Source organism: Gymnoscopelus microlampas (assembly GCF_963454915.1).
Source record: "Gymnoscopelus microlampas genome assembly, chromosome: 9".
Classification (NCBI taxonomy): domain Eukaryota; kingdom Metazoa; phylum Chordata; class Actinopteri; order Myctophiformes; family Myctophidae; genus Gymnoscopelus; species Gymnoscopelus microlampas.
The window spans coordinates 33,179,266-33,197,310 of record NC_139946.1 but is presented as its reverse complement, the minus strand read 5'-3'; the positions used below and the strand labels follow the sequence as shown (position 1 = coordinate 33,197,310).

The following is an 18,045-nucleotide window of genomic DNA, read 5'->3' as shown; positions in this document are numbered from 1 at the left end:
GTGTGTGTGTGTGTGTGTGTGTGTGTGTGTGTGTGTGTGTGTGTGTGTGTGCATGCATTCGTGCATGTGTGTATAAACTATTCCATGCGAGGTGGCAGAACATGCTTTGTCGTTGCCCCGTGTGGAGAGAGACGTTGATGCTCTCTCTCTCTCTTGATCAGTGTGAGATGTGAGATGTGTGAATGGATGGGAAAGTTTGCCTTGTCATTGTCTGTGTTTAGAGCGGATGATGCACAGCTCTCTGAATCACCACTCACTGTGCCTCTAAGCACGTCAGCCTTTCTTCCGGGGGTCTGCCAACCTCTGCTGTGCCGCCATGTTTGTTTTGGATGCAAAAATAACCATGATCCTCTCTGTTGCACAGAACCACTGAGGCAGGGTTTCCTCTCTAGCAGTAATGTGCTATGCATTGCTTTTACGCCAAGTGCCGCTCTCCTCACTACATATTCATTTTCCTTCTGTACTGTATTCCCGACAAAGCTGACGTCAGTCCTGTGGAACTTTTTCTCACAGCTTATTTTCACTCATGCTCACCACAGCATTTCCCATAAGCACTTTGTCATTTCTTGTACGTGCAGTGTCATTTTTGCATGTTAGTAACCAAAATATCTATGAAGGAATAACAAAACAATCCTGAATGTTAATTTAGTGTACAAACCATCTTAAATACGTAATGCTATTATTCAGATAAATAAATTAAAGTTATTAGAAATGCACTTTGCACATCAATCTCCAAATGCATTTGAATCTAATGTCATGACCATTGACACCTGACATGAAATGGTGGAAACGTGAAATGGTGAACAATTCGTGGCCTGTCTGGTTTTGTCTGGGTTTTTTTTCCTAGAAATTCTGAGAGATTTCATCAGTCATAGGTCAGTGTGCAGGGAAAGGAGACATCGGGCCCTATTCTAGCCGGTGCCTTAACCGCACCCGCAAATTATGATATGTGCTGCGCGTCACGCGATGCCATTCGTTCCGTTCAGTTTCATTAATCCATTGCCCAGGAAATAATGAACGGATTACAACAATATAAAATTCTCTTTAATCAGCAACATGGGTGATAATTGTCGAACAAATATGGTTTTATTCAAAGGCAATCAATGAATCAAAGGCTACAGCGTATGAAGCAAACGTAGTGTCCAATGTCTCGGCGCCCCAGTGCGGCTCCAGAGTTTGTTTGATTAATCCAGAACACAAGCAGATTGCTGTAATTTAAAGTTCTCTAAGATTGCACTGGGGATAATGGCTTGCGCAGTCTTCTCTTAAAGGCAATGGCATCTGGCACAGTGATTGGTTTTATTATTGTAACGCCTAAACCACACCTATGCATAATGTAACGGGTAGCGGCGGTGTTATAAGGATAAGGCTGGTGTCCGAAGATAGCAACTTTTGCACGGGAACGCCCCTTGCGCAATGCTAAATCCCCAAATAGTGGCTATAGGATCTTTGGCCGAAAATAGGGCTGATCATGTCCTTAATTGCACTTCCACTTAGTTTCCTCCAATCACCTTGATACTCTTGAATAGGGGTACACAAATGAAAATGTTGCATAACTATGCAATATATACTGTATACAAAGCTTAGCTTACGGGCTACAAGACTTCATGGACCACCACATACAGTATTCTGTACATAGAGGACAAATAAGCTATGTTATAGACTAGTGTAAGTCTGCAAATCCAATCCTATGAGGGCTGTGTAAGATTTAAATAATAAGACACACTCATAACGAGACACTCACATACTACATTCACCATTGAAACACTCTCACACTCACTACTGAAACATCTCCAATACAGATATACACATATTCTGCGTGTAATACTCATGTTACTTACTGTACTTAAAAGTATTATTGTTTTAATGTAAAACATTCTAGTATATAGAAAAGTATTAATGTATTAATTGTTAGTGATTTATTTTTGTCCCTCTCTATTTTTGACTCTGATTCTCACCTTTCCTGGGTGGGTCTGGGCCTGAGGTGTCCATTGATAATGAAAACGTAATGTTACTTGTCAATATACAATTGCTGCTCCTATGCACTGCTCACAGACCAGGAAACCTCTGTTTACAACATCAGCGCTGGTCTTGGGACAGGCAGAAATCTAAACAAACCAATATTGTCTTGATGATTACTGACATTTTTGACCAATCGCAATTTGTGACAACAAGTGCCAGTGGGCTCTGCTCTGCTATGGCAGAAACATAAAAAAAATATTTATAAAAAAGAAAAGGAAATTAACTCTTTCATGGCCAGCATTTCTGGGCTGAATCAAAACAATTATTTTTGTCCTGTGTTTTGACAGGGCACATCAGTGACAGTCACAGGCAACTGAGGCAAGCCATCAGGAAATGTCCCCAATCTTCCGACCAGTCTGGGCCTGAGCGCTACTGAGAGTAACCATGTGTATGTGATCAGTACACTTAAACGTTAAAATTGAGTTTATGTATTGGGAAGATACAAGCACTTCAGCTTGAAGTTTGTAAGGGTTGCTAAACATTGTGAAAACTATGGAAAGTTAAATGGGAAGTTTTTATGCTATGCCATCAACATCAGTGCCAACAAGTTAATTGGTAATTGACAATATTATTGATGATTGATGGCACTCTGTGCCTTCCAGCGGCCTCATTACCATTGGTTACCTCTAATAGGCTGTTTGCCCACTTAAATTGATATTTCACTTTCAAACATGTTTGGGGTAATTTTAACGTCTACTTGGGCTTTTGTGAACACCCCAGACAGTTTTTTCATCATTTGTTTTATTTTTTTCCATTTTCCCCAAAAAGTATTAAAAAATGATGAAAAAAAGAAGAAAAGCCTCCTAACACTAGAAGGACAATATCATGTCTCCAGAACCAAGGGCAGAGGTTTTCAATGAATCTAACATGGTTACAATGTAGTTTGAAGTTACAATGGGTTTGTATAGGTGTGTCTGTTAAAATGTATATAAAATATGTAATTACTGAATCAAGCAACTTAAAAACGGTCTGGGGTGTTCACAAAAGCCAGAGTAGATGTTAAAATTACCCCAAACATGTTTGAAAGTGAAATATCCCTTTTTAAGCCAACATGGGCAACCTGTAACTAGTGCTGATGATGGTCTGAGGACCGAAACGTCCACACTCTTTTTCACTTTTGTGCTTTGTAAATGAAAATAATATTTTTGCATCCCAAGAGCCTCAACCTTTGTCTGTCAGTGTGCAAGCCTCTTCTATTTTTTTGTGGACTTGCTGGCCTCTCGCACCTGATTCTAGCTTTGGTAAGCCTTTAATTTAGAGCTCAATTTTTTTTTTACTTTTTAAGTTTTCTTTACTAACCTAGTCCTCTAATTAAAATGTATATTTTTTATAATTATAATGATTTATAAATTGGAACACAGGAGGAGCACAATCAATTTACGATGCACTTTATTGTAGATAATATCAGACAAGAACAGTCAAAATCAGTCTAAAAGTTTACTCAGCAATTCAAGTTTAGATAGGTTTAAAAAAGAAAGCAGTAACAGTCATTCCAATTCAACATTGTTTAGGACTGTGAAGGTATTATGAGAGTGAAGTTGTAAACTAAGGCACGTATTCAAGTATCAAGTCATTCAAAATATCAGTGCGATTTCTGAGGTCATCAATTAATGCAGCAATAACATGAAACACATGAAACCATCTTTTTCAATAAATAAAAACAAGTATATAAAACAAAATGTACAAAATTCCTTATAAAAAAGTTGTTTCCAGTACATAATAAATAGAACAAGAATAAATATGACAAATAAATAAATATATAAATAGAATACTTATACTGTATATAAACAAGCCCAAATTAAATAGTAAATTAGAGCTCAGTAGTCCTTTCTTTCAGAATGACTGTGGGGTTAACATCACCACTGCGAGAGTGTGACGTGCTTGAGTTGATGGTAAACGACCCCGTGTCTTCTATGTCAGGCACATGGAAGGACGCCACAGGGCAGGGGCCTCGGACGTTGTTGCAAACCAGCTTTTGTAAGGAGGCGGTGTTCACTATGTCGAAACCAACACTGCCTCCAAAGGTGCTGGGCTTCCAGTACTCTGGGGAACAAATGGGGTTTCCCATTAGGCCCTTGAGAGAGTACGGGGCTCCCATCTCCACCATTGTCTCCCCAAAGATGGCATTGGGCCTGGGCCTCTCCACCAGCAGACCAGGGTAGAGTTCCACAGCATCGACATGTCCGTACAGCTCTTCCAGTATTGCCGCCATCTCCTTCTCTCCTAGTGGAACACACAAGAGGAAACCGGTTAGTTCCTCAGCCTGGCTTCTCTCACTGCCTCGGCAGATACAAATTGCAGCTAGTCTAAATATGTCCACCTGTGTTTTGTCTAAGTGGAATCCAACAAACACATTTACAATTATAAATACTGAGCTCTCTTCCAGGCTCTTCCTTTTTCCTCACTCTCACTCACAAACTACTATTCCCTCATAGATCATAGATCATATATTAATCAATATTAAAAAACCCTCTTACGGAGGAATGCAAGTTTCCCTCACTGAAGCAGTACATGTTTGTGGATCCTCCAGGAGGCCACTGTGCCTGTTTATATGGTGCTCTCTTCCATGATAAACTGCTTACACTATCCTAAGCTGAAGTGAACATCTGTTTTGTGCAGGAGGCATGGTGCCAAATTCCTAACTACACATCGCAGAAACTAAAAGCTGAAGGGAATAAATACTTGTTGAGACCAGTTTAATGGTTTTTCAACATGACCCTTCAAATATTCCATATTTTATTGCTAGGCACTAGGCAACTTAAAAACTGCACAAGCACCCCAATGAACATGTCAGACAGTTCCCCTATCAATAACATGTCAATAGATGTTTACTCTTATGTTATCATGTGTGTTACCATCTATCTTTGATAGATCTATACGTTTTCTTACCTGTGAGGTCTTCAAATGAGCTGTAGGGCTTCATGTTGAAACGTTTCTTGTAGGCATTGAGAGACTGATAGCGCATTTTTCTGCTGTTCTCAATTGACTTGATGGCCACAGGCATCAAAGCCCCAGGGACGTTTCTACCACCAGCAACCTAAACAGAGGACAGGAGGTCAGTTGAAGTGTCTTTAGGCAACAATACCACTACAGTCTGTAGGAAAATACTGCTCCTATTACAATTAGATAAAAGTACTAGTTCTTAGTTCTTACCCGTCCAGCAATTTGCTTGCTGAAGGAGTCCACCAGATGGTTGATACCATGCTCTGTGACCACAGACGTGTTGAAGACAAACTGCTTATAGTTGTATTCTTTCTCCTCGATGTGGAAGGTGTCGGGCATCAGTGGGTGCCAGTGGTACAGGGTGTTGAACTCTGACGCGATGCGGTTCTGGTACTGGAAGCGCTGGTTGAATAGCAGCTCAGGGTCGAACTTGAGCTTGAAATTGTAGCCACTCAGATGCTGCACGTAGTCCTCAATAACTATCTTAATGGTCTCGCCTATACAGGAAAATTACATTCTGATTAGATAATGAATGCTTGAGAAAATTACAGTAGAATATTACAGGAATCAGATAATGTTTACATTTTTCATTCAGACTGTTTGACGTGTAAAACCAAACTCCATAAAGGTTGTGCTTCCACTCTCTGAGTTTTCATTTTTTATTGGCAAACTTGTATTTAGGGTAATTTTAAACTTTACTGCAATCATTCTAAAAGGACCTTTTTTCTTTTTAGATTTATTTTCACCTTAGCGAGCCGCTGAGTTTTAAGCTTTCTCTTGTATGTTTTGCCTCATACACTCAAGAGAAATATCATCATCTCACACACACTCACCAATCAGGATAAGTCTTGTGGTCTGGAAGAGTCTCTCATCGTTCCAGTCGGGGTGGATCTCCTTCAGGACATCACAAACCCGGTTGTGCTCCCGGAGCCAGATGGTGGCGTACATCATGAGACCGGGGACCAGTCCGAAGGCCTCGTGGCCCACGGCAAAGCGGTGTGAGTCAGGAACGTGAGGAGGGTAATGCATCTCTGCGCCAACGTCCTTCACTGTCGGAGGGTACACCTCACCATCCAGAACCTGTAAACAGAGCCGTGGGAAGGTTAGAGAGGAGGAACCACTTGTCAGAAGGTTTTGTGGTCTTCAAGATACATGTACCAATATATGAATCAGACCTGTGTCTGTAGTCTGTACAACAACAACAACAACAACAACAACATATGTCCTGTACCTGAAACTTCATCTTGCCATCCTTGAAAAGCCTGAGCTTGTGTTGCCTCTCTAGAGTGTCTCCGTAGACGTGGGTGAGGTCCACCTGAGAGCATGAGCACACAGTCACATTAATACAATGCTTCATTTTCAGTTCACCTCATAACATCAACTATACATCAAACCGTCTCTTAACGGAAATCTTTTGTGGTGTAATGTGTCAATAAGGTTCTCCACTCGTTTCAGTCCTGATGCTTCAGCTCACATTACCACATTGCCACAAATAATGCCCGTCATCTGTACTCACCCCATGGCCTTGAGCTTTGGTGAAGGCGGGTCCATTCTTCATGTCAGATTTGAAGAACTGATGAGTGAAGTGCTGTGCGAAGAACCCGAACATCAAGCTGGTACCCTGAGGATCAGGAATAAACTGCCTCCTCAACAGAAGCTTCTCAGCCAACAACTTGGCATCAGGCAACTCCTTTTTACCTGGAAAAATCATACAGAAAAATCAATTGTCACGCTGAAATGAATGTGCTGGATCAACATAGAGCCAAATTATTTAAATAAGCTCTAACCTTTTTTTCTATTCTTTTTTTTTTCTCACAATTTGGATGTGCTACTTGTATGAGCCTTACTCAGATATACTGTATTGGTAAATACATCTTTGTTGTGTATTGTAGCTGCATTTTCTATGTGGAATGCTCAGAAAGAAAATCCAACTTCAAGTTTCAAGAGCTGTTTTATTTGGCTGAGGCCAGTTTTGTGAAGTTTAACAAGAGAGACGGAGACTGATACACTTCCTCTTGTGAAGGTTTTGGCTGGTGAGAGTGGATTTTGACTGTGATGACTCCAGCACAATGCATAAGTCAGCTAACGCAACAGTCTACAAGACAGTCTTTGGTATGTTGTCACCATGATGTAATGGGGCCAATTGATTGCTGCTCAGTATTAAAGAATCTAAAAAAACTGGTTTTCCAGAGGCAGCGAGAGTGCACTCACCTACTACTCCCATAGGGGTTGGGCAATCCTTCGGCACCGGGGGTAGGGTGCGTGTATAGTATGAGAGGTTGGAGTACGCTTCCCAGCTTTTGTATTCATATTCTGCATTGAAGGTAGGTGGACTGTCTATCAGATGGGATCGGGCTGGAAAGAAAATAACAGATATTAGGCTTATACTTTGTTCCTAATTATGATTAACATTAGATTTTGTTTAAATCATCAATTAATCAATCATTAATGCGTAATGTTTAACTTGATGTCAGGTTCCATTTCACATTGTCAGCTTACATGAGGTTTCAGTTAATTTGTGGATACTTACATGTCAGTACATATCTCATGATAGCATCCCTGAGAAATGAGATGTTGTTGATGATGTTCCAGAATCCCTTGAAGTGTGTAAGAAGGTGATGAATGGTGTTTGGGGATGGCTTCAGGGACACCTTCAGCCATGTGAAGAATTCGGCTGTAAGACAACAAAATGATTATTGATATATTTGATAAATACAAAAATAGATATAAAGGGACATTAGTCATTATTATGGCCTTTTTATAGGCTACACGTTAAGCAAATTTTACTTACGATCTGTGCAATTTGGTCCATAAAATCCAGTCCGTGTGCAATCACATTCATGACCCTCTCCAAGAGTTGTACATACACCCCTGTTCTGGCATGGCTCCGAACAACACGGATTACCTGTTCAGACAAGTTTTGGCGTTAACTGGAGTGCATACAGGATACAGCGCAATTATGCCTATATAGTATAGTCCCTATGGCTATGAAATTGCTTCTAAAATCCCAGTCTAATTAACCCAAAAGTATTTATTAACCAGTCCAGTACACCCTCAACTTTATGATGTCCTACTTAGCCCTACTACACACAATCGGATAACTACTCACTATAAGCATTCTATTCTGTTCCATGTGTATGCTTACCTCCTTCGCAGACAAGTAAACCCAGAGCCAAAAGTAAAACCACGTCAGCTATTCTTCTGTTCATACTCCACTGCGTTTGGTTGGTCCTGATTGTAGTATTTTTTTGTTCTCCGCTTCTCTCCAGGAGAATCAACGCAACTCAGGTTGTGAATGATCTTAACGGTGCGCGCAGCACCTTATATACACTAGAGGTGGTGACGTCATTAGCCTCCCCCCATTCAGCCGGTGCCAAGCACGGCAGTCTGAGGATGAAAAGCAATGACCACTGAGTGAGAATCTTTATTCTTACCCAATCCAGAAGTCTAAAAATAGCCTGTTATCTCATACAACAGATAACTTGTTGGTCACTCACTACTAGTCATTTCAAGTTTATACAACCAATTACCCTATCTGTTTATATTTCTAGTTCCTCTTGTTGGTGCTCAAGTATGATGCGAGGTTAGTACTCAAGTAGGTTTATAGGCCCACATATAAATTCAAATAATGCTGTTTGGATAGCATGTTGAAAACTGTAAAAAATAAACAAATAACCTACATAATAATAATAATAATAATAATAGGCTAATACTAAGCTACCTACTACTACTAATAATATGATATTCTAATATTTAACCTAGAAGACGTTTGGTATAGGACGCCACGCACTTATCTTGAGGGCAAACTTGTAGACGATTATTAATAGGAACAGTTTTTGTGTGATTAGTATTTCTTTTCCAATAATTTGCCTGGCTATTCTGTTTTGGTGTTAATAATGGATGAGGCCGAGTGTTGAACTGATAGCTATACTACTGATAGATATTGTATTTGGTGTTATTTTTTATGTTATGTTATGTTATGAATTGAATACATAGGACCCCAATGGATTTTTTTGGGGCGTTATCCTTTTAGACCAAGTGTTTGACTGTGCTCGTGCTGTTTGCATTTATGTCTAATAAAGTAAGTATTCAATCAATCAATCAATCAATCAATCAAAAGCAGGGTTGCTGTGTCCGTAGTTGCATTAATTGATGGCTACACTAACATTTTAATTTAAAAAAATGGTCAAAAGAAGACAAAATGTTGAATAGCTCTTAACGTCAGTATGGTAAAGTTGAGTGTCTTTTCAAATCATTACTCAAATGATTGGTCACCACAGGGCAACTCAACTCTGACTAATTGATAAGCCAGTCTCCCCTGCTACGCAGGCTTCAGTGATGCGCCCGTCTGCGCCCTCAGGTGGAAACTTTACGCACGGCCCTGGCACGGCACGGCCCTGCAGCGAATATACCAGAACGCTCGCCCCAAAACACATTCGCCCCGTGTAAATCCGGCAACCTCGGAACGGTCGCCACCTGGTATTCCTAAACGTAACCTCAGTAAAACTCCTAAACGTAACCTCAGTAAAACTATGCCTAAACTAAACCTAACCTTATTCCCACGTAACCTCAGTAAAACTATACCTAAACCTAGACTTATTCATAAAGTTACCTCAGTAAAACTGTCCCTTATAATTACCCTAAAGTAACCTATTCCTAACCTTAACCTCAGTGAAACGAATACAAGATTACAAGAACCATGTGTGCGAGCGGTCCGCGAAAATAATCGGGGGTGAGTGTGTTTTGGGGCGAGCGTTCCAGTTACCCCTCCAGCACATCACGGAAACTGGAGCGTCTGGGGAGAGCAGCGTCTCTAATGGAATGCAGTGCAGTCAGAGATACAGGTTCTCTTGTTGGGAGACTCACTTTTGTTCAAAGCTTTTTTGTTGCGACGCGCCCTTTTATGGACGGTGTTTTAACGCGGTATAAATAGTCATTTATAACAGACAGCCAGATACTCCGTTTCCTTGGAGCTTGAGTTTTTTGACTAGTTTCTAACTTCCTATTCCTGCATGTCTGGCGTGTGTGTGTGAGCGTCTTTCGGGAGAGTTAGTAGCACCTCCTCCACCGACCACCTCACAGTGAACAGCAAGGAACCATTATAGGCTACTGTACTTTTTGCACAGCATGTCACATTTCTCAAGCTTTGTGAGTTGATAGCAAAACGTCTGTAAAGGTATGTAGGCATTTTCTTTTGTTCAAACTGAATCGAAAAAATTACTGATTCGTGTGGTTGGTGCTGCGCATAGCCTTCGTTCGTCTTTGACTGTGAGAGGGACAGGGTCGTGCGTAACGCGCTCCGACAACTTCTTTAATCTGCATTTTACACACAGAAGGCCTTCATCATTCATATGCATCAACAGTCACCTATACATATTTCAGCAGGAGTCTCCAGGTGCTTTATGTGACTGTACAAACAGTAAAAGCACCTAAATAGTAGCAAAAGTGAACTGCCCTGGCTGGCTTCCCATCCCACGTCATACGAGTGCTTATTGCAGACTCATAGCTTACTGTGCATGCCTTGTCACATCTGATCTGTTTTAATCAAGCTATAACAAACGCCATTACGGTCCCGGTTACATAAAGCCAATCCATTCTTAGATGGCACTAATGCACAGCACCACAGCTAGATTAGCTACATGTAAAGTGGCAGAATGTCTCTTTACATAGAGCTATATTTATCAATAAGTAATACAGATTTTTTAGATATACTCAGCTATTTTAAAAGAACTCTACAGACTTCATACCTTTCAATTAAATTGCCTGATCTGGGGGGGGACACATTCTGTTTTATAGTGCAGCAGTGGTAAGAATGTATATGAATCCCATGTCTATATTGCATTATAAATACTTATAATGCATTATAATCCACGTATAACACTGTCTAACTGCAATTATACAGTGTCATAAGTAAATTATAGTGCATTTATAGGCTACATTACCTCTCAAATCAATATGCAAAGCTTTATAATGTGCTATTTAATTATTGTTATAAAGCATTATGAGTACTTGAGAGTGCTTATAACTGTACTTATACAGTGTTATAAGCAGATTATAATGCATATAAGTATGTTTTTAATGACATGGTCATCATAGTAAGTATTTCCAAATAGTCTGCTCACAAGTCTGAAATGGAAAGTTTTACAGAGTAGCCTGTAAGGTGGACTTGCAGACATTCTTACATTGCTTACATTGCATTGTAATTCAATTAAAATGTTAACTTTTTATGACCAAAAAAGCATTAGCACTTTGACATAGCCTGCTGCCTGCTATTTACAGTATATGTTGATTGTAAAGTGTCATAGGCTACTAAAGGACCACAATGGGTTTCTTTCTCCATGAGTTGTATGTAATGACTGCAGTGCAGTCTTATATGTAGTATTTTTAATCATCAATTAAATTAATTCATTAATTCATTCAGATCTACATATTAGTTCCTTATTCACATTCACATATATATTTACGCCCCAAAATGTATTTTGATCTAGGTTCATAAAGCCACATTAAACGTTTTTTTTGGCCTATTTTTCTTTGCCGTTATTTTTGTAATTGTTTTAAAATATATTTTTGGGGCTTTTTCTGCCTTTATCGATAGTAGGCTATACAGTAGTAGACTGACAGAAAGAGAGAGAGATGGGGAGTGACACGCAGCCTAGGTGCCTGGACCGCTACACCAGCCAGCCATCCGGGCCATTACCGTTATTATTGATAAAAGCATGAAGATTCATATTTCCCACCACAGTTAATAGGCATATAGTAGCCTACTCACAAAAAACAACTATAAGCTTTTGTTATTTTCACAGTAAACCTTCATGTATTGTTCAAGGAATATGCTGATGCATCAAAATGAAGAATTAAATGACAATGAATGACCTCCACAAAAGCAGCTTCTGTGGGTGTTTTTGTCATTCATCACAAATGATGATTATCTGTTGGCTTCGTGGGTGACCTCCTGAATTGGCACATTCAGAAGTTGGACCATTTATGCAAACTACGTGACCAGTGCTGCGAACACACTACGTGCCTGAAGTCCTCTCAGTAATGTTATGCTTTGCTGAACAACAGAGACAATCCTCGTTGACCGTGTGATGCTTAGTACACACACAGACACAAGTTTATATTGCTATGCTTGTGAGGACATCAAAGTTTTATAAATGCCATTTTTACCCTTTTTCTGCCTCCCCCCAACACGAAAGCCTGAGTTGTATTTAGTTGCACCAAAGTCACACTCTGAAAATAGACTATTTACTAGCTCACAGCCCTTTGACTCTCTCTCTCTAACAGATAAAACAAACAAACAAAAAAACACAAATACACACACTTCTCCCATGACTCTAGAATTACTATATCTATTGTCTGTGGCGCCGCACACTTCCCCTTTACGTTACCACAAACTCCAAGATGTCAAAATGTTTGAAATTTACATTTTGACATGTCCAATGAAGTCAGTTTGTATAGTTCACATTAAGGCCATGCCACTGAGGCTAAGGCTATGTTTGTTGCCTTTGTAGAACATGGCCAAGAGGAGCGCGTTCTTCTACTGCCTACTGATTGATGCCTGCCAATCATAATCAGTGATATCTATATGAAGAGAGGCCTCCAAAAACTAACTGACTCATCATTAGGCTTTGCTGTGTTAATCTATGGTATAGCAGTTTTACTGATGTTAAAATGCTTCTTTCACCAGTCTTTAAATGCTTCCTTTAATAACGGAAGGATCTTCCTGAGTTCAAGTTCGCATCTGGACCTAGGCTTTTTCCTGGAAGCTGAAAATTACCATCTCAACAGCCCCCAATGGCGTCCATAGACCCTTACCAGTACATCATTGTAAGTACACAGACAACCCTAGTTCTATGTGGAAATTCCAGATTCTTGGGCTTAATCTAGGCTTGAGAGTGTTTATCTAAGTTAAGACTGTAAGTGTTTATGACCTTGCCCTGTATATTTTGTACCAGTTGCCGGATCTGGCAGCAATACAAATGATATCTAAAGGCTAATTATACTACATAGTACGACAGTGTCACTTGTCAAAGAGTTATAGTTGGCAAGCAACACCGTCAACATGCATTGGAGTATAAACTAAGCTTATGTTCACTCCCATTGAGGACGTTTTCCAAGTAAAAAATGTGAATGCACCCTCATGGTTGAAACAAAAGCTTCTTGTCATTTTACACCAGAATTTGATGGTGGAATACGTAGGAAGTTTGTAAACAAAGGCTTTAATAAGAAAAATTACATCACACGCTTGTAGTGTATGATTTTGGTCAAACTCTCCAGCGAGTCACTCAATCATTCTCAGTATTTGCACATTAGTCATAATTATCGGAATCATAATTCTGAAATGCTTTTGGCCGAACACATCCATCTATCCTTCCATCTTCAACTGCTTATCCGGAGTCGGGTCGTGGGGGGCAACAGTTCCAGCACAGAGCTCCAGACTTCCCATTCCCGGGCAACATTAGGCACTTCCTCCTGGGGGATCCCGAGGAGGTCCAAGGCCAGCATGGAGATATAATCCCCCCATCTGGTCCTTGGTCTGTCCGGGGATCTCTTCCCAGTGGGACGTGCACCGAGGACCACCCTAGGGAGGCGCCCAGGAAGCATCCGTACTAGATGCCCGAACATTCATAGCTGGCTCCTTTCCAAATGAAGGAGTAGTGGCTCTACTCAAAATTAAAAAAAATTAAAATGTAATTGTTAATACTTTACATAGTAGCTACAGTATGTGCAAATCTGTTCATGTCTAAGGAATTTCTAGTGCAGAGTGTTGGCTACAATTACCTCTACATCATACAATGGACGAAGTTGTACACAACAGCATAGGAAAGTATAACACTAAGCCAGTGTGATTAGTAAAAAAAAAGAAAGAAAAGGAAAGAAAAATTCAGAAAAGTTGGCTGAAGAAGAGTTTTGACTTCAGGTTTGTGAGCATGATGAGATCATATGCTTACACAACGGGTGTCGCTGTTGAACTTCTGTGGAACCTATATTTATTTAAAAAATAATAGATTTTCATTAAAACTTGAGTCAAAACGTTAAAAAGAAATATGAAAATGGCTTGTCTTTCATATATAAGCAGGGGAATGAAACATATTATTGCAAATAACACAGTCTGATGATCTGATGCTACAGATTGTACAATCAGAATACTCATACTGTAGATGGAAGCTACCAGATGAACTTCAGCATGATTGTCCCTCACTGCAGAGTGAGCTATCAGCTGCCTTGAGAAATATATTTTTATTTAGACTGGGGGAAGTTAAGAGAGACCACACTAGACATCATGTGCTACTACGGCACTGTATGTCTTTATTTCTGCAGTTTATGATTTCAGGGTCATTTGTACAAGACAATGGGAGGACCGTTTGTCCCATACAGTATATGTGAACAATGTGTTTACGTTTCTCCGCAGGTGGAACAACAGTTTTCTCACACTTTCAAAGTGACTGTACTGCGGGCTGAAGGTGTCACCAAGGGAGCTCTGGGTGACCTGTGTGAGTCTTGATCCACTTGTTACCCCTGTTATTCTGGTTGCTGCCATTTAGAATGTTTTCTGACCAGTTGTCCACAACAGAAAGGTGTTTGTGTGCATGACTGCATTAACATAACACTATATGGCAAAATGGAAACTGAGGTTTCCCTGATCGGAGCCCCTAAAAAGCTTTAAGCACCATAACAGTGTCCAGAGAAATTCTTTATGGTAGTTCATCTTTTTATTAAGTACAGTCTGATATACACAGGCATTACTGTAATTACAAAAAGTGTACATGAATAAATAAAAAACATTAAAAGTCTAGAATAAATAAAACATAGATATAGATTACTAGCCTATACATGGTAGAGAAACAGACAGAAATGAAAAAGTATTGATAAAATCCATCCTATGTTTCTCCTTGCAGTGGACACCCCAGACCCATATGTGGAGCTGCTAATTCCCACAGCCCCAGAGAGCAGAAAGAGAACTCGCCATTTAGACAACGACATAAATCCAGAATGGAACGAGACCTTTGACTTCATACTGGACCCCAACCAGGAGAATGTCCTGGAGGTGAGAAGTCCATCTGATCAGAGTCCGTTTTGCATGGGACAAGAATAACACTAACTTAATTGGTTATAAAGGCGATACTCAATATCAAGACTGTAAGCTATGCATATTGAGAGTCAGCCTGTTGCAGAAAATTGCAAATGTGCCATGATATGCCAAGAACCCAAAGTCTGACTAAATTATTTGATGATTTAGGATGGCAAGTCTATTGATTGATGATTAATTGTATTTATGGATTTAAACATTTACATTACATGAAAAAAAATAACCAAGACGGTTCTCCATGTTTTATTTAACTACACATTTCTAATGTTTGTTCCAATCAGTTGACATTGATGGACGCCAACTACGTTATGGACGAGACTCTTGGGACTGTGTCCTATGACATAAACAACTCCATTAAAGTGGCTCATCCAGAGATGGTGACTTTCATCATTGGCAAAGTAAGTAGTAACTAGACAGTATAATCAGAATTGTTCCCCATCTTCCGCATCTTAATGTTTAGAAGGTATTAAAAGTCAATAGCATACAGTAAGATGGATGAGAATATGAATTGTAGGATTTATAAAGGAAGAATTCTGAGTGGTTCAGTAACAGCCAAAAAAAAGTGTGTATCAAAAAATACCTGCTAATTATAACTAACAGTTGATTGTGTGGTGTGATGTGTGGCTTAGTCTTTCATTGCCGTTTTACACTTTTATGATCTGTGCACTGCCACTCCTTGTTATCAATTATCCTACATTACCTCTAATCCTTTGCCTCTCTGTAGTCCCTGCTCTCCTCTCTCCATCTTTACTCATTCTTGTATTGTTGTGGATTCTTCAGTGTGACCCCGGGTGTTAACAGTCGACAGGTTAATGAACGCTAATCAGCAGCCACTACACTGTAAATTAACCACACATTTTGATGTTTCAACAGGCAACCAAAGTGTACTTGGAGATGTCCCTGGAGGTGTGGTACGTACTCCTTTTTAATCTGCACTTTGCCCACACCGTGGCTTCAAAGCTTCACTCAAACAACAAAAACAAACAAACAAGCATCGCCAGTAATGGCTGCATAATAATGAAGTCAGATGTCGAACAATGCACAGGAATTCACCCTGAGGACACGTGACACTCAAGCTACACCTTAACGCTTGCATAGCAGTGCTTATCTCTATTGAGATGTTAATTGTTGGCTCAACATACTGTTCATGTAGGGTTTTAAGTAAATTAAGTGCTGTTACATCAGCACATCATTTTGTTAGTGGGAGGAGAAGAGAACCTCTTTCATTTTTGTAGATTAGGCATCAATCCAAAGGTGAAGATGAGAGGTTAAGTGTTTGTCTGTTCATCAGCTCACCGATTACTGTGCAAATGTGTATGAGAGTATGACCGTGCGTGCGTGTGTGCGTGCTTGTGTGCATGCATGTGTGCGTGTGTGTGTGCGTGCGTGCGTGTGTGTGCGGCTGCATGCATGTACGTGTGCGTGTGCATGTAACCATATTTGTACTGTACGCCTGTGTGTTACAGCAGAATGCACCTTGCAATAAATGTGAGAGAGGAAAAGAGAACGTCGTCCACTGATTATTATTTATGTGTGTGTATGCATCCCTATAGCACCAAACTGGACCTGCGGTTCAGCCTGGCCCTGTGTGAGAAAGAGAAGCTCTACAGACAGAAACGCAGGGACAGAGTGATGCTGGGCATTAAGAAGCTGCTGGACATGGAGAAACCGCGCTTCCTCCCCAGCTCTCCTCAGGAGGTGGGAACAACAGACCTTCTCGTTTGTATCAGTCTGTCCTCTCACTCTCTCACCATCACTCCACCCAAATAGAGAAACTCCCACGGGCACTAACAGAATGTTTCTTACATCTAGTAGTACTGCACAATATTGTATGCTGAGCTGCAAGAGTTGTACATTCCTGTGCTGAGCTGAAATACGTTCTCAGCCCACTGTGGTTATGGGTTTCTGCCGACAGCCCCTTGGGCTTAATGTGAACTCTCTCTAACCTCCGGTCATAAACAAAATAACCAGCAATATGCAAGACAAAATAGCACTGTATTTCCACTGCACGACACTAGAACAGTGGTTCCCAAACTTTTTAGCGCAAGACCCAAAAGAGAAATTAGACGTTTGAAAAATAGCTGATCTACAAGCTTGTTTTTATTTATTTATGGAAATTATTGGATTATTTGATTTTATTTATGTTATACTTATACACAATGTTGGAATAGTTTTTAACCCATTTAGACCTAAAAACGCCTTCTAAATCCTGACCTAAGTTTTCAGAAAAACTTAAAATACAAAAAATATATGTTTCTACTATACTGTACATAGCAAAAACAACCCCAAAAGGGGTTCCCAGATTGAAAGGTATAGTTATGTCTAGGGATTCTTGGGGCTAATTTAAAATCTTTTATATTTATATTTTTTTGAAATGTAGGAAATGAAAAAAGGCGACATTTACTTGTGACCCATAAAAAGTGGTCCGCAACCCAAACATGGGTCCCGACCCACTGTTTGGGAAACAGTGCACTAGAACATTCCTCAGCTCGCTCTCCAGCGTGGACTCCTGGAAGTAATACTGGCAGAGTGCCAAAGCATAGAGAGGCACTCCGACAAGGCTTGGGCTACGATTCAGGGAGGAAGAGATGAGGCGAAAAAAGTACGAAAAGGCTGAAAAAGTTAAAGCCACCTGGGATAGTGCTGCAAAGGGGTGATGCAACCAGTGTCGTAAAACGTGCGTCAGTCAGTGCAGAGAGATGCTCAAAGGCAAAGGAGGACGTTGTTTATGCTGATAGAACGAGATTCTATCAATGAAAGCGAGGCACATTCAGATCTGCTGATAATTATTCAACCGATGGCACATCATGCAACCTTATGCCTGAAGCCTGATTCATACTTTGTCATGTGATGCACACAGAAAATAGCCGATTCACAGGCTCACAACTCGTTGCAGATGCGACTTGAACTGCTTGTAGATCTGCTATTTTCGGTGTGCCATTTTCGGTGCTTGTATAATTTAAGTTTTTTTACTCTTTACTTTACTCTTA

At 40.2% G+C, this 18,045-nt stretch overlaps 2 protein-coding genes across 4 annotated transcripts in view; one reads left to right on the top strand and one right to left on the bottom strand.

Annotated features, from left to right (window-relative positions):
* Window positions 1–3,402: 3,402 nt before the first annotated feature.
* On the bottom strand, window positions 3,403–8,243 carry ptgs2b (prostaglandin-endoperoxide synthase 2b). Its single transcript, XM_084067192.1, has 10 exons — window positions 8,111–8,243; window positions 7,757–7,870; window positions 7,496–7,639; window positions 7,177–7,320; window positions 6,482–6,663; window positions 6,197–6,280; window positions 5,799–6,045; window positions 5,176–5,462; window positions 4,912–5,059; window positions 3,403–4,245 (listed from the first exon to the last, which is right to left on the bottom strand). Exons 1-10 carry the CDS (start codon window positions 8,172–8,174, stop codon window positions 3,833–3,835), a joined length of 1,827 nt encoding a protein of 608 aa, XP_083923318.1. The 5' UTR covers window positions 8,175–8,243; the 3' UTR covers window positions 3,403–3,832.
* Window positions 8,244–9,787: 1,544 nt separating this feature from the next.
* Window positions 9,788–18,045, top strand: part of pla2g4ab (phospholipase A2, group IVAb (cytosolic, calcium-dependent)) — a 28,729-nt gene continuing 20,471 nt past the window's right edge. For 2 of the 3 annotated variants that reach the window (XM_084066839.1, XM_084066837.1), the window contains exons 1-7: window positions 9,788–10,141; window positions 12,653–12,792; window positions 14,378–14,459; window positions 14,865–15,013; window positions 15,337–15,453; window positions 15,929–15,966; window positions 16,609–16,753. In XM_084066839.1, the coding sequence (XP_083922965.1) occupies window positions 12,760–12,792; window positions 14,378–14,459; window positions 14,865–15,013; window positions 15,337–15,453; window positions 15,929–15,966; window positions 16,609–16,753 (564 nt within the window). In that variant the 5' untranslated portion in view covers window positions 9,788–10,141; window positions 12,653–12,759. The remainder of the gene's footprint in view (window positions 10,142–12,652; window positions 12,793–14,377; window positions 14,460–14,864; window positions 15,014–15,336; window positions 15,454–15,928; window positions 15,967–16,608; window positions 16,754–18,045) is intronic. The other variant, XM_084066838.1, reaches the window with a different exon arrangement.